Source organism: Delphinapterus leucas, chromosome 17, assembly GCF_059928025.1.
Source record: "Delphinapterus leucas isolate spDelLeu-1000000601 "Yukka" chromosome 17, BTC_Dleu_Yukka2, whole genome shotgun sequence".
In the NCBI taxonomy this organism is placed as follows: Eukaryota; Metazoa; Chordata; class Mammalia; order Artiodactyla; family Monodontidae; genus Delphinapterus; species Delphinapterus leucas.
In genome coordinates, this window is record NC_143145.1 from 40,857,593 (window position 1) to 40,869,753 (window position 12,161).

The 12,161-nt window shown below is 43.3% G+C and overlaps 1 protein-coding gene across 3 annotated transcripts in view; it reads right to left on the minus strand.

Annotated features, from left to right (window-relative positions):
- Positions 1-12,059, minus strand: part of PTDSS1 (phosphatidylserine synthase 1) — a 64,897-nt gene extending 52,838 nt beyond the window's left edge. For 2 of the 3 annotated variants that reach the window (XM_022584756.3, XM_089898877.1), the window contains exons 1-2: positions 11,763-12,058; positions 144-235 (exon numbers count right to left, since the gene is read on the minus strand). In XM_022584756.3, the coding sequence (XP_022440464.1) occupies positions 144-235; positions 11,763-11,941 (271 nt within the window). In that variant the 5' untranslated portion in view covers positions 11,942-12,058. Of the gene's footprint in view, positions 1-143; positions 236-11,762 lie in introns of all 3 variants that reach the window. The other variant, XM_089898878.1, reaches the window with a different exon arrangement.
- Positions 12,060-12,161: the final 102 nt, after the last annotated feature.

Consider the following 12,161-nt stretch of genomic DNA (forward strand, 5'->3'; position numbering starts at 1 on the left):
CTGTGCCCTTAACCACCATACAACACTCAAGAGTCTTTTCTTATTCCACCCTCTAGTTTCATCTTCCAGATGACATGCATCTCAAAAATACTAACAAGGGCACAATGCACAGGAGAAATGCGATAAAACGTTACATCACTTACCATTGGGGAAAGCTAGTACACTGATGATAAGAAAGAAGAAAATTACGGAGAGGATACCCCTCCAGATGTTGTCTTCTGGGACAGAGTCATCCCTGAAAATAGAAAAGGAACATTGAGTATTCATTTTTGGATCTAAATAGTCAGCCTAGAAGGAATAAGAGTTCCATGTTCTAAAAACTGGGGGATTGCTAACTTTATTTTGCTGAGCTAAGTCATTACACACACTATTTACTATTCACTATCATTTCCTAAAATAATACAGTGTCATAGTCAAGTCCAGTTCTGGCGAGGAAGGCAACTGGCAACCTCACACCCCAACACACATTCTGCTCAGACAAGCATTTGAGAGTCACAGTTCTCTAAAAAAATTAAAAGTACCCAGGCTGTTCAAAGGTAAGGTTTATTTTGGAGAAATACCTTTTGGTTTTAAGACTAACTAAAGATGACCTTTACTACACAGACTGTGGCAGAAAAATTGTTCAGGAATCAGAAAGGAAGCATAAGATTATAAGGAATAAGGGTATAATGCAGTGAGATTATGCAGTCACTTGTCAAATATGGGCAGTTGGCTATCTAAGGGATGAATAAAAATGGGGCAGCGTGACATAATCAGAAAGCAGCAGTAAAAAATGTTAAAAGAAAAATTAAGAGAGTATGAATACGACTGGTTCACTTTGCTGTACGGCAAGAAACTAACACAACATTGTAAAGCAACTATACTCCAATAAAAATTAATTAAGAAAAAGAAAGAAAAATTAAGAGAAAACAAAATACAAGATTTAAACTCAGAGCAGAAGCAAAAGAACTGTAAATAGGAGATAAGCTTCCCCGCTCTCCTGCCTGGTCATTTCTAATGTATTACTGTGTTTAACTCCTCTATAACCCCAGTAACTGAAATGATTACATTTGTTGGTTTATATGTTGTCTATCTTCTCTGTAGAAAGGAAACTCCTAATGGCAGGGAATTATTCACTAATAGGCCCTCAATATATTTCTGGACTGATTATTGATTATGGAAGAAAATTTACTGTTTTAAAATGAAGTAAAATTTCCCCAATGGAAATTTTCTTAACATTGATGGTGAAGAATTTAGGTTTTGACAGTTTGCAACAAAAAAGAAGATTCTAGTAACATATCTGGGGCTCAGAGAAGCAAACAAAAGTGGGAAAACAGAAATACATGACAGTAAAATTTTCTGAAGTATTGATAACTATTGAGAAGCTTGGGAGAGGGAAGTTCAGTGTTTCAGTTTCGAAAGACGCAAGATGAGGAGACAGAAGATATGAGATGAAACAGAATGGAAGAAGATCGTTTAGAGATGAGGAGACTGGTGGCAATAAATCTTAAAATTATAAAAGAAGCTGGGTTTATCTAGAGAAGGACTGTAGTGAAACAGTTTTCAAAAGACAAATATTAAATTAAGATTAAATATTACTAAAGGAAAAGAGACAGGTCAAAAAAAAATCTTAGAAGAAAACCGATTTCGCGTAGAAAGAAGTTCTAGAGCGTCAGAATACATACATGAAAAGGTATGGAATGAAACAATAATGAATTACCTAGTTAAGGACTGGGTCCTGGGGTGTTGGTTTAAAAGCAGAAGTTAACTTAGATGCCAACTTCTGTTTAGGCTGCTCAGTTTCTGCACCCAATGAAATGATTTCCAGACTTATGACAGGATTGAACGTAAGGTTCTGAAATAAGAGATCATACAGATCTTAAACGTTTCCTAGATCATCCTATGGCCAAGTAACCCTAAACTAATGCTGGACAAATAATGCTTGGCTGTTAACTTCAGAGATCTGAATACAAAACCAAACTACAGAATCAGACAGACTTCCTTCTGCAGGGAGGAAGTGCCTTAAAAAGTACAATCTTATTTTAATGGACATACTAATAATTAAACACCTGCCCAGAGGTCATGAACGCAACCTAAAAATGCCAGCCCGACCATTACCAGGGCACTCGCCATGCCCCCCGGCTTATGCAGAGAAGCCCCATATCCAACTTTCAGGAACTTTTACTGAAGGATGGCTGCACACAGCGAGGGTAGGAACACAATGTCCTCATTCAGACCAAATCACACTACTGATATTGCTAATAATGACAGCAACGATAATAGCTCCTGTTTATCAAGTGTCTACTGTGTGCCAGGCACTGAACAGGCAGTTTCTAGACATTATCTCTAATTGTCACAACCCACTGGGCTATTATCAACCATCTGAGGTAACCAAGGCTCAGATAGGTTTAGTAACTTGCCCAAGATTGTGGAGGTAAGAAGTTACAGAGCCAGCATTCAAAACCAGGCCTGCTATACTCTGAAGATGATGATCTTTCCTCTTTGCCAAACTGCCTCATGAAAACTTATCTGTCATCCTAAATCAGCCTGACTCATGGTAGATGCACAGGGATGGCGTAAGAGGGTTTCACAGGGCGTGCAATTTGTAAGTTACAGAATAAAAGCAAGGCTAAAATGAATAAACGTGGCCTAGGAAAAGAAGATGGAGTCCCATAACTCACAACTTATACCAAAATATGTTCTGGATGATTCAAGAAACTAAAAGTAAAACCAAAACAAAATTCTAGAAGAAATGATGGGAGAATTAAAAAAAAAAAAACCCAAAACCCCCAAACAAAACACAACAATCTCAGAGTGGGGAAGGCCTTTCGAAAGTATGATACAAACCTCCGAAGTCATAAAGGAGAAGGCTGACAAATCTGCATGGCAAGGAAATCAGTAACAAAATCATAAACTTGGAAAAATTATCTGCAACTCACGTGAAGGCAAAGGGTTAATTCCCCTAATTACAAAGCTCTCCCCCCAAATCAATTAACAGAAAGAACAAATGGACAAAGAAAAGCAAATAGAAAAATGGACAAAAGATATGAAGGACAGTTCACAGAGCAGAAAAATCCATTGGCTCTCAGGCAAGTGAAAAAAAAAAGATGCTCAACCTTGTTCATGGTAAGAGATGGGGAAATGGAAACAACACAAAGAGACCATTTTTATCTACCTTATGGACAAAGGTAAAAATTTAATGACTGAGCCAGTGAGGCTATGCAGAAATAGATAAACAGGCATTCTCACATACCACCTTTATGGAGCGCCATGTGGCAACATTATTAATTTACAAATGCATATACCCTGTGACCCAGCAATTCCATGTATGACAATGTATCTCACAGATATACCTTCATTTATGCAAAAATGACATATGTACAAGGTTGCTCACTGTGGTATTATATGTATTAGCAAAACTTGGAAACAATTAAATGTCTACCGAAAAGGGACTGATTAAGTAAATTATGGTTCCGTCTCAAAATGGAGTACTAGGCAGCTGTAAAAAGAATGAAGCTTTCAATTAATTAACTGATACAGAATAAATGAAGAGATCATGAAGTAAACAAAGCAATTTGCAGAACAGTGAGTATAGTAAGCAACTTTCTATGCAAAAAAGAGAGCGTGTATATGTATATATAACTTGTAACTTCTGCTCATGGCTGCATAGCATGTCTCTGGAAATCCATCCAAGGTATGGTGACACTGGTTTTCTCCAAAGAGGATAAAAGAAGAGTGGGGCGAGACTTTTCACTACATACCCTTTGGGGTACCTTGGATTTTAAGCAATGTAGGTATGTTACGTTTCAAAAAAGTCAATTATACATCAACATTAAATTTGTAAGAACTTGAGATCAGTGATAAAACAATGAAACTGCAATTTTGTAAATTTTGAGCCATTTATTAGAAAGACAGGATCAAAAGAATGGCCTAGTTTCAGAAGTAAAAAAAAAGGCCAATTAAACCTGAATAAAACAGCAGCGAGTCTGAAAAGTTGGCCGTTTTATATTTGCCTAATTAGAAAAACAAAAAGTATCAAAGATGGACGGCAAGATCTTTGGCAAAACTGAAAATATACAGTACAGGAAGATCAAACTCCCGTGATCAAAGATTGAAGGCTAGGCAGGTGAGCTAAAGAAGAAATCTTGAGTCCTATCAGACTAGCAGCCCCAGATACACCCTCTGGCTTTCCTGAGAGTAGAGAGGGTGTACCCTCGGCATCCAGCACAGTCCCTGCAAGAGGTGGGCGCGCAGAAAGAACGGAATGCATGACGGAGGAGGCTGCCCACGCCACCGGCCTCCTGACAAGCTGACCACACAGGGCCGTTCCGTAAGCTCTGGTGTGGCCTCTTCTCTCTCAGCTCCCAGTAATCCAGAGACTTAACCATATGCCGAGGGACACAGGCATTTTGCATAGTTAACCATGAAAAGCAACTTGGCTGCAAAGGCCCCAAAGACCACACTACTGACTCCAGAGACCCTCAATTAGAGGACAAGAAGGGTTTATCTCTGGACATCCACTAGATCTGTGCTGCACTCAGAAAGCTAGCTAGCTGCTTTGCATGTTAGCTCTCTTAATCTTCCTAACATCCTCAAAGGGGGGAAATGATCATAATGTGCACTTTACTGACTCCAAAGTCTAAGTTCTTCCCCCTTTAGGAGGCTGTCTGGGGCAGTGACAAGGAAGACAGGCTTGTGGCCAGACGGCGTGGACCAGAATTCTGACTTCACACTTATCAGCCTGTGTGACCTTGGGTAGATTACTCAACCTCTCTGTGCCTTGGTTTCCTCCTCAGTATATCAAAGGGTAATAACAGTTCTACCTCACAGGGTTGTTGTGAGGATAAAATAACTCAACACGTGCGATGGACTTAGAACAGTGCCTGGCACAGAGGGCCTGTCAGTTATTAGTTTACAATGTCTGTCCACCCATTCCCTCAGCTAGCTGACACCTATCGCTGGGGACAAAGATGAACAAACTTGGTCCTGATTCTTGAGAGAATCATGATGAAAAGCACAATAAGACATAAAAATCAAATTATTATCTTAGTATAGCTTTGGCCTGAGAGAAAAGTTTTCAGTTCGCTGGCACTGTCTCTGATTAACCTGATAAGACACCCCCAAACCCAGAAAACCACCTCGATTGTTCACACAAGACTGGCCCCTGTTCGTGGGGTTGTTACCATCTCCTCAGGCTCTGAGGGGACAATGTAGTTCTCACGTCCCAGGGGAGCTCAGAACCTGCAGTCAGGGCTGCCAGTCCCCCATCTTGACTTTTCCTGGCCTCAGGATTCTTGCTCAAATAAGACATTTTACTTTACAGCAACAAAAAGGAAAAGGACTTCAAGCTTTCAACTGTGATGCCGTGGCAGTGCCCTGACCTCTTTCCTAGGTCCTCTGAGGCTCTAATAACAAGCGCCTCGGTCTCTGGGGCTCTGAACTTTCCAAAGGCCTTTCTGGCATTTGACTGAACTGCTCCACAGTTCTGTGGGGGAGTATTATCTCCACTGGAAGGATGAAGAAAATAAAGCTCTTGCTTTGTCTTGCCCACAGTTACAACAAATAGAGTGAAGCAGGTGCCAGGGCTTCTGGAATGCTGGCTCTAGGTCAAGGCTGCTACCCTTACCGGTATGATACCGACAAGCTTAGGGAGGCAGAGTCCTTTTCCCCGAAGTTCTGCTAAATTTAGGAGGAGCTCCAGAAGCACGCTGGGGTAGCCCTGACCATACTCAGTGAAAATACTGAATGGATTAGAACAAAATTGTAATTTCAGGCCCCATCTCATTCACCCACTGTATCTCCAGTGCCCAGCACAACGCTTGGCACGGAGCAGGCCTTCTCAATGTGGTGGGTGCCAGAAAGAGCAAAAGGCCGGGGCTGAGCGGGCCCGAGACCCAGGTAACGTGAGGGGGAGTCACGGCCTGGGTCCACAGGCTCCACTGCACCTTCCTGCCCCAGTGCTGACCAATCAAGTACTCAAACATCTCAACCCCTTCTGTCACCCCTGTCTGAGTATAGGTAACTACCCAGGAGAGAGCCCTAAAAGCAGGACAAGTATAAGGAAAGCCCTGAGTTTTTTTGTTAACAAAGGTTTGAACTCAAGGAGTTTTGGACTCAGATTCTTAAACTTGAACAACAGGCTACAGGCAGTGGGCAAGGAGACCGGGAAAACAAACTCCATTCACTCATAGACAATTTTTAGACAAGGCTGTCTCCCTGGGGCCAGGAAGGTAAGAACTCTATCCTGACTCCTAAGGCTGCAAAGTTGATTGTCCCCTCTCCCCCTCCTATCTTCTCCTTTCCATCTCTTTAAGAGCAATCCTTGAAACTGAGACACACCGGTAGGCTCGTGTTGATGGGGCTGAGGCTAGTCGCTGCTAAGGATCCTCTCTCCCAATGGAAAACTCAGTCCCGGGTTACCAGGTGGACCGATGTTAACTAGCTTTGGTATTATCTTTGAAGACTACATTCGTTTCATTTTATAAAAAGTTAGGATTCTTCTTAAGAATTATAGCTGACATATCAACTAAAAGAGAAGAGTGATCGTTTTTGAAAGTTCATATTGTATAAATGATTTTTTTATATTTGATTCATTTAGCATTTACTGGGTGTGTATTCTGTGATGATTGAGATATCTGGCCTCAAGAAGTTGATACAGAAACAAATACTAAAACAGGAGAGATACAATAATAAAAAAAATGTTTAGAAGTATATAAACATTTCTGCCTCTGAGCTTCCTGGAACAATCAAGAAAGGTGTCTGGAGGGGGACCATCCAGGTGCATTGCCAGGAATGCCATGGCCTCACGGGTAGGCAGGAGGTGCTCTCCAGTCAGAGAGAGGTGCCATCCTGGCATTACGGTCCAGCAACGTGCTATAGGTGATGGGGATCCAGGGAAAGAGTGTAAGCAAGGGACGGATGAGATCACGATCTCGATTTCAAAAGGTCATGAGGAAAGCAGTGTGGAGGATGGACTGGAGGGAAATGGAGTCAAGGCCTGCGAGTGTCTATCCCAGAGAGCAGAGGGTTTGCTGAGCCAAAGCCTGGGCATGGGCAGAGGAGGACAGCTCTGAAAGCTACTAAGGCCCAACTGGACCTGGTGAAGATAAACTAGATGAACTCCAGGATGGCGGAGACCTGGGATGGACGGAGTGCAGAGTGTTGAACTAAATTAAATGTGATGCCAGGACCTAGGGCTCAGGAAAGCAGTCCTAGCTGCCTGGACGAGTCCCTGGCTTCCAGATTTGTTGAGACTAAAATGCTGATAACTCCCCTATAGAAATCTGGGGCTAGAGGGATTATATCACAAGATAAACTATATTACACTTGGTAATAGAATTATACCTAAAATGCTAAACACTAGGCAGCAATACTAGGCATGTAAATTCTCTGAGGTAAGCATCATCTAAACTAAATAAATGTTTGAGTCACTCAGATGCTTATTTACTACAGAAGACCCCAAAGGAATATGACACATTTTCTCCTTCAATAAACGTATAATCTTATTAAGGACATAAAACACCAGAAATAAGGATAAGGGAGGATAATTAAAAGGTGCTTGTTTATTTATGGCCGCACCACGGGGCAGGCGGGATCTTAATTCTCCGGCCAGGGATCGAACCCGCGCCCCCTGCAGTGGAAGCGCGGAGTCTTAACCACTGGACTGCCTGGGAAGTCCCTAGAAGGTGCTTATTTAAATCCAATAAAAAATATGATTCAAATAGGAAGTGAGGAAGACAAATGTTATGATGGCTGTTAACTGGAACCTCTTTAGATGGCACCACCTAACACAGTGCGCTGCTTCGCCTCCAAGGCTGGTGTAGCCCCAGTACACAGCCGAAATGGAGGATCATTTAACATTGCTGGTGTCCTGGAACAAGGACAGCCAGGCCTTCTGTTATTGGGAGAGAAAGAACATGATGTACATAAAGGAAACAGGCTCAAGACAACTGAATCAGCAGGGTCAGGAGTTATTTTCTAATGGGAATTGATATGGTCTAGAGGGAAAGAACAGGAAGGCTGGCAGCCATCCAGGAGGGAAGACACACAGAAGGTGGAACTATGGCTCCGTGATAAGATGAAGAGCTGGAGCTCCAAAGCCACTAAAGGAAATGAAGTAAAAAACCAGTATCACAAACAAATAAAAATCAATCAATCAAAAGTCTGTCCATTTCCCTGCCCTCATCCGCGTCCTCAGTCCCATATCAAGGAGAAACCATGGGTAAGCAGATGATCCCTTAGGTGCAGGAAGCTGCAGGAAGGCAATCTCTTCCGGGTAAGTGATGACTTTTGCTGGACAAGTGTCACCGGAGAGACTGACGCCACTGTTTTACTGCCAGGTGCCTCTTAAGGAGACAGTGAGCTGCAACGAATGTGATCTCGTAAATTTTGGTGTTTTCAAATCTAAAGCCTGAGTTTTTGAACGTAAGGCCGTTCAACATTTCCAAGTTTGCCAACCTACGAAAGCAGCGTAAATATGAGGCACTCTGAGCGTAAGAGAAAGGCTCTCCTTGCCCTACTTTGGCTGAACAAACTTATAAGGCATAGGCCAAAGCATTTAATTTCTAAAAATACTTATCCTAAAATGTGGCAAAGTGAGCTTTTCCAATCTTAGGGGGAATGATTCAGTAACATCTGGCTTTATTGTTAGTGATGGGGACTGTAGGTTTAAACGCTATGATTTAACAGTGAGTTGGCCTAGTTGTTATTTAACAAAAGAACTGCTTGATAAGTCCAAACTTGTCTCAGACTTCTGTGAGAGGCATCTAATCCTTGCCAATCCTAAATTCTTGCTGTGTCTCTGCAGCATGTGACATGACCCAGGTACTGTTTCACACATACGGGTAACCTGACACCCCGAAAGTACTCTATCGCTGACTCTCTTCAACTACTAGTCTTTGAAAAACAAACTTTAAGAAGTAATTACTTTCAGTCTTTATGGAAGACAGAGCTATCACTGTAATGTCTCAGTTTAAAGGGTCACAAATCATTACAAAAAATGAGTAAGACACAGTAAGTACTAATTGTACTAATGGTGCTTATGATTTTCTGTAACATGAAACTTGTTATTAAGTAGTTCTTTAATATGTGACTTCTGTCTCTTTGAAATTAGTGGAAGAAGTAAAATTATCATTTTTGGAAAAGGCCATAGCCTGAGGTTCAGATTATGCCTTTTCTATTACGTTTGACAAGCTGTTACAATTCATATTCATTTCTTATAGTTTCACTGCTGTAATTTATTGAACGCTTTGGCAGAATATGCTGTAAAAGGGAAATTCCAGAAGAATGTGACTTTCTGTATTAGAAAAGAGGAAGAGAGATCTGTTCTGAAAGGGCCTAGAATAATATTAAAGATAAAAGTTTGAAACAAACTGCTCATTCTTGCTTCTCATTATTTAAAATAAAATACCATAATTACTTTTCTAAGTTCCAAAGAAACTCCTGCACTAATTCCATCTCTTGCCAGCCCACACGAGATGAAGTGAAACTGAAGTTAATATGAAACAGGGATGCATGTTATCCAAGCAAAGCACTGTCCATTTTCCCAAAGTCTTTATCCTTTTTCTTAATTATAGAGCACACCACACTCTCACTCAATGACAAACATAATTTAGAAGGCATTAGCATACAATGAAATGATGTAATAATAACAATAGCTGAGGTTTACTGAGCACCTACTATTTGTCATGCATTGAGCTAAATACAAATTATCTAAAAAAATGAATTGAGCCCTTGTAACAAAATCCTATTAGGTATTACTACATATTTTCACTTTACATACAGATAAGGAAACTGAGGCTTAGCAAAACTAAGCGGCCACACAGCCACTAGCTGGTAAAATCAGATGACATGATAAGTATTTGAGGGCAACCATAAATAGGGACAAGACTGATTTCTCTGCAAAGCTAGAAATACGTTCTTGGTTGGATACTGTGGAAAGATCTGGTCTTACCCCGCTGTAGAGCGTTAGCAGAATATTTTACAATAGTAGCTGTTTCCCTCAATTATTAAGAGTAATTGTTTATATGCTTTATGGCTTTAGATAAGAGTCATGCAAATAGATAAACACTGACAAAATAAGAATTAAGAGTCAAATGCACTGTGGAGATAAGGAACAAGTGTGATGTAGGAGGACATTATTAGTTTTATGAAAATCTGAAAAAGTGCATTGATTCTCAAGGGAGACACCATTGGCACTTGTGTGTATACAAGTGTGTAGGTGCCTATGTGTGCCTGTGTGTAAGGGACAACTCTTTGTCGTACAATGCTGTCCCTTGCGTTATAAACATTTATAACCCCCACCCACTAAATACCAGAAGTTCCCTCAATGCTTGTGGCCACCGAATATAACCCTGCACAGTTTCTGCGGATCTGGGCTGAGAACCATTGATTGTTGGATAAATATACTAGGAGAGAAGTAACTGATATTAATTATGCATCATGTGCCAAGTACTCTGCTAAGTGCATTCACACATATTCATTTAATCCTTATAACTCCGTATGAGGTAAGTACATATTTTATCCCCATTTTAGAAGTGGATCCTGAGTCTCAGAGAAAGGTTAAATAACTTAACCAAGGTCACGCGAATAGTCTTGAGACCAACAGTGTGGCTCCCAAACTCCAGTTCTCTGGGTTGGTCTTTTAAGCATGGTATAGGCACACATTTTCTTTCTTTAAAGAGGTTCATTCAGAAAACATAAATCCTTATAAGTAGGACCCAAGGTGTGCCTGTCATTTAGGCATGAATCAGTTCCCTGGCTTGGGGTTGAAGGGCCACATGTTCAGTGAGGTAGAGTTATAAGCTCTGGGCTGACAAAAGTTGGGCAGGGTTAACTCCTATGCACAGGCATATATTAGAAGTGCTTTGAGTGTGTGTGTGTTTTCAGGGGGATATGAGAGTTCTGCTACAGTGTGTGAGGTTTGTGCGTTTTATTTAATACTTTCCATAGCATTTATGATGCACCAGGCACTGCTACAATGGCCTGACAATGTCTCATTTCAGCATGTATGTTAGGTGATGAACAGAACAGAGCGTGCGCTGTGTGATGTGTGGTGGGTTCGTGTCTGTGTGGCAGTGCTGGAATGCCCGCTGTGATGTGTGTGTCCACGCCGCAGTTTCTGTTGTGGTATAGACAGTGGTGTTTGAGGCTGGGGGAAGGGTTACGCGAGATGATTTGCGTGCCATGCATACAGACTGGAGTGCACCGCACGTGTGCATTTTGTGCACGCGGGTAGTGCCGAACACTGGAGGAGTTCCGCGGGAAGGGGTCTGAGTTGTGTCCTGGGCCTGTGTATGGTGCGTGGAAGGCAGGGGTGTTTTCAGTGTGAAGAGGTATGTGCTGAAAGTGGTGCATACCAGATGATTCATGCGGTGTGCTAGGCAGGGACGGAGGCCGGAGAGGAGGGGGCCCGTGTCGTGATGTGTGTGGGGAGCGACGCTGAGAGTCGCGGGAGAAGGGCGGGGGAGGAGATCGTGCTAGGTGACCCACGAGTGTTCCTGATGTGGCCCGAGGCGCTGTATGGGGAAAGGTGGTATGGAGAGGGGTGGCGGTGGCGATGGGAGTGGGGATGGGGCTGGGTTGGAGGGTAGGGACGAACGCCGGTCCAGAGGAGCTGTCGGGAAGGAAGCTGGGTGCGCTAGGTGACATACCCGCCGGTGGAAAAGCGTGTGCGTGGAGCAATCAGCCCACTTCCTCACCCGGCCATGCTCCCCGCCACGGCCTCCATCCGCCCCTTCCCTTCGCCCAAAGGCGCGCCCCCAGCGCAGCCCGGCCCGCCTCACCTGGTGAAGGCAAAGTACATGAGGCTGACGATGGTGAAGCTGAGCAGAGTGATGGTGTGCGGCCGGTAGAAGAAGTCGATGGTGATGTCCTCCACTTGCTGCTCGTTGATCATCCGGAAATGCATCTTGTAGTTCACATCATCTTTGCTCAGGGTCCGGCTCCCCACGCAGGACGCCATGGCCCGCCTCCCCGTCCTGCGGCGGCGGCGGCGGCCCCGGCCCGTGGAGGCTGGGACCCCGGAGGTGACGAGCCGCAGCGAGGCTGGACGCCGGGGCCGGGTCTGGCGAGAAGCAAAGGAACGGAGCAGAGGGAAGGACGGGCGCGGGAGGGCGGGGTCGCGGCGCCGCCAACGCAGCCTCGGGCGGGGGACGCCGCTCGCCCGGCCCCGGCTGGCGTTG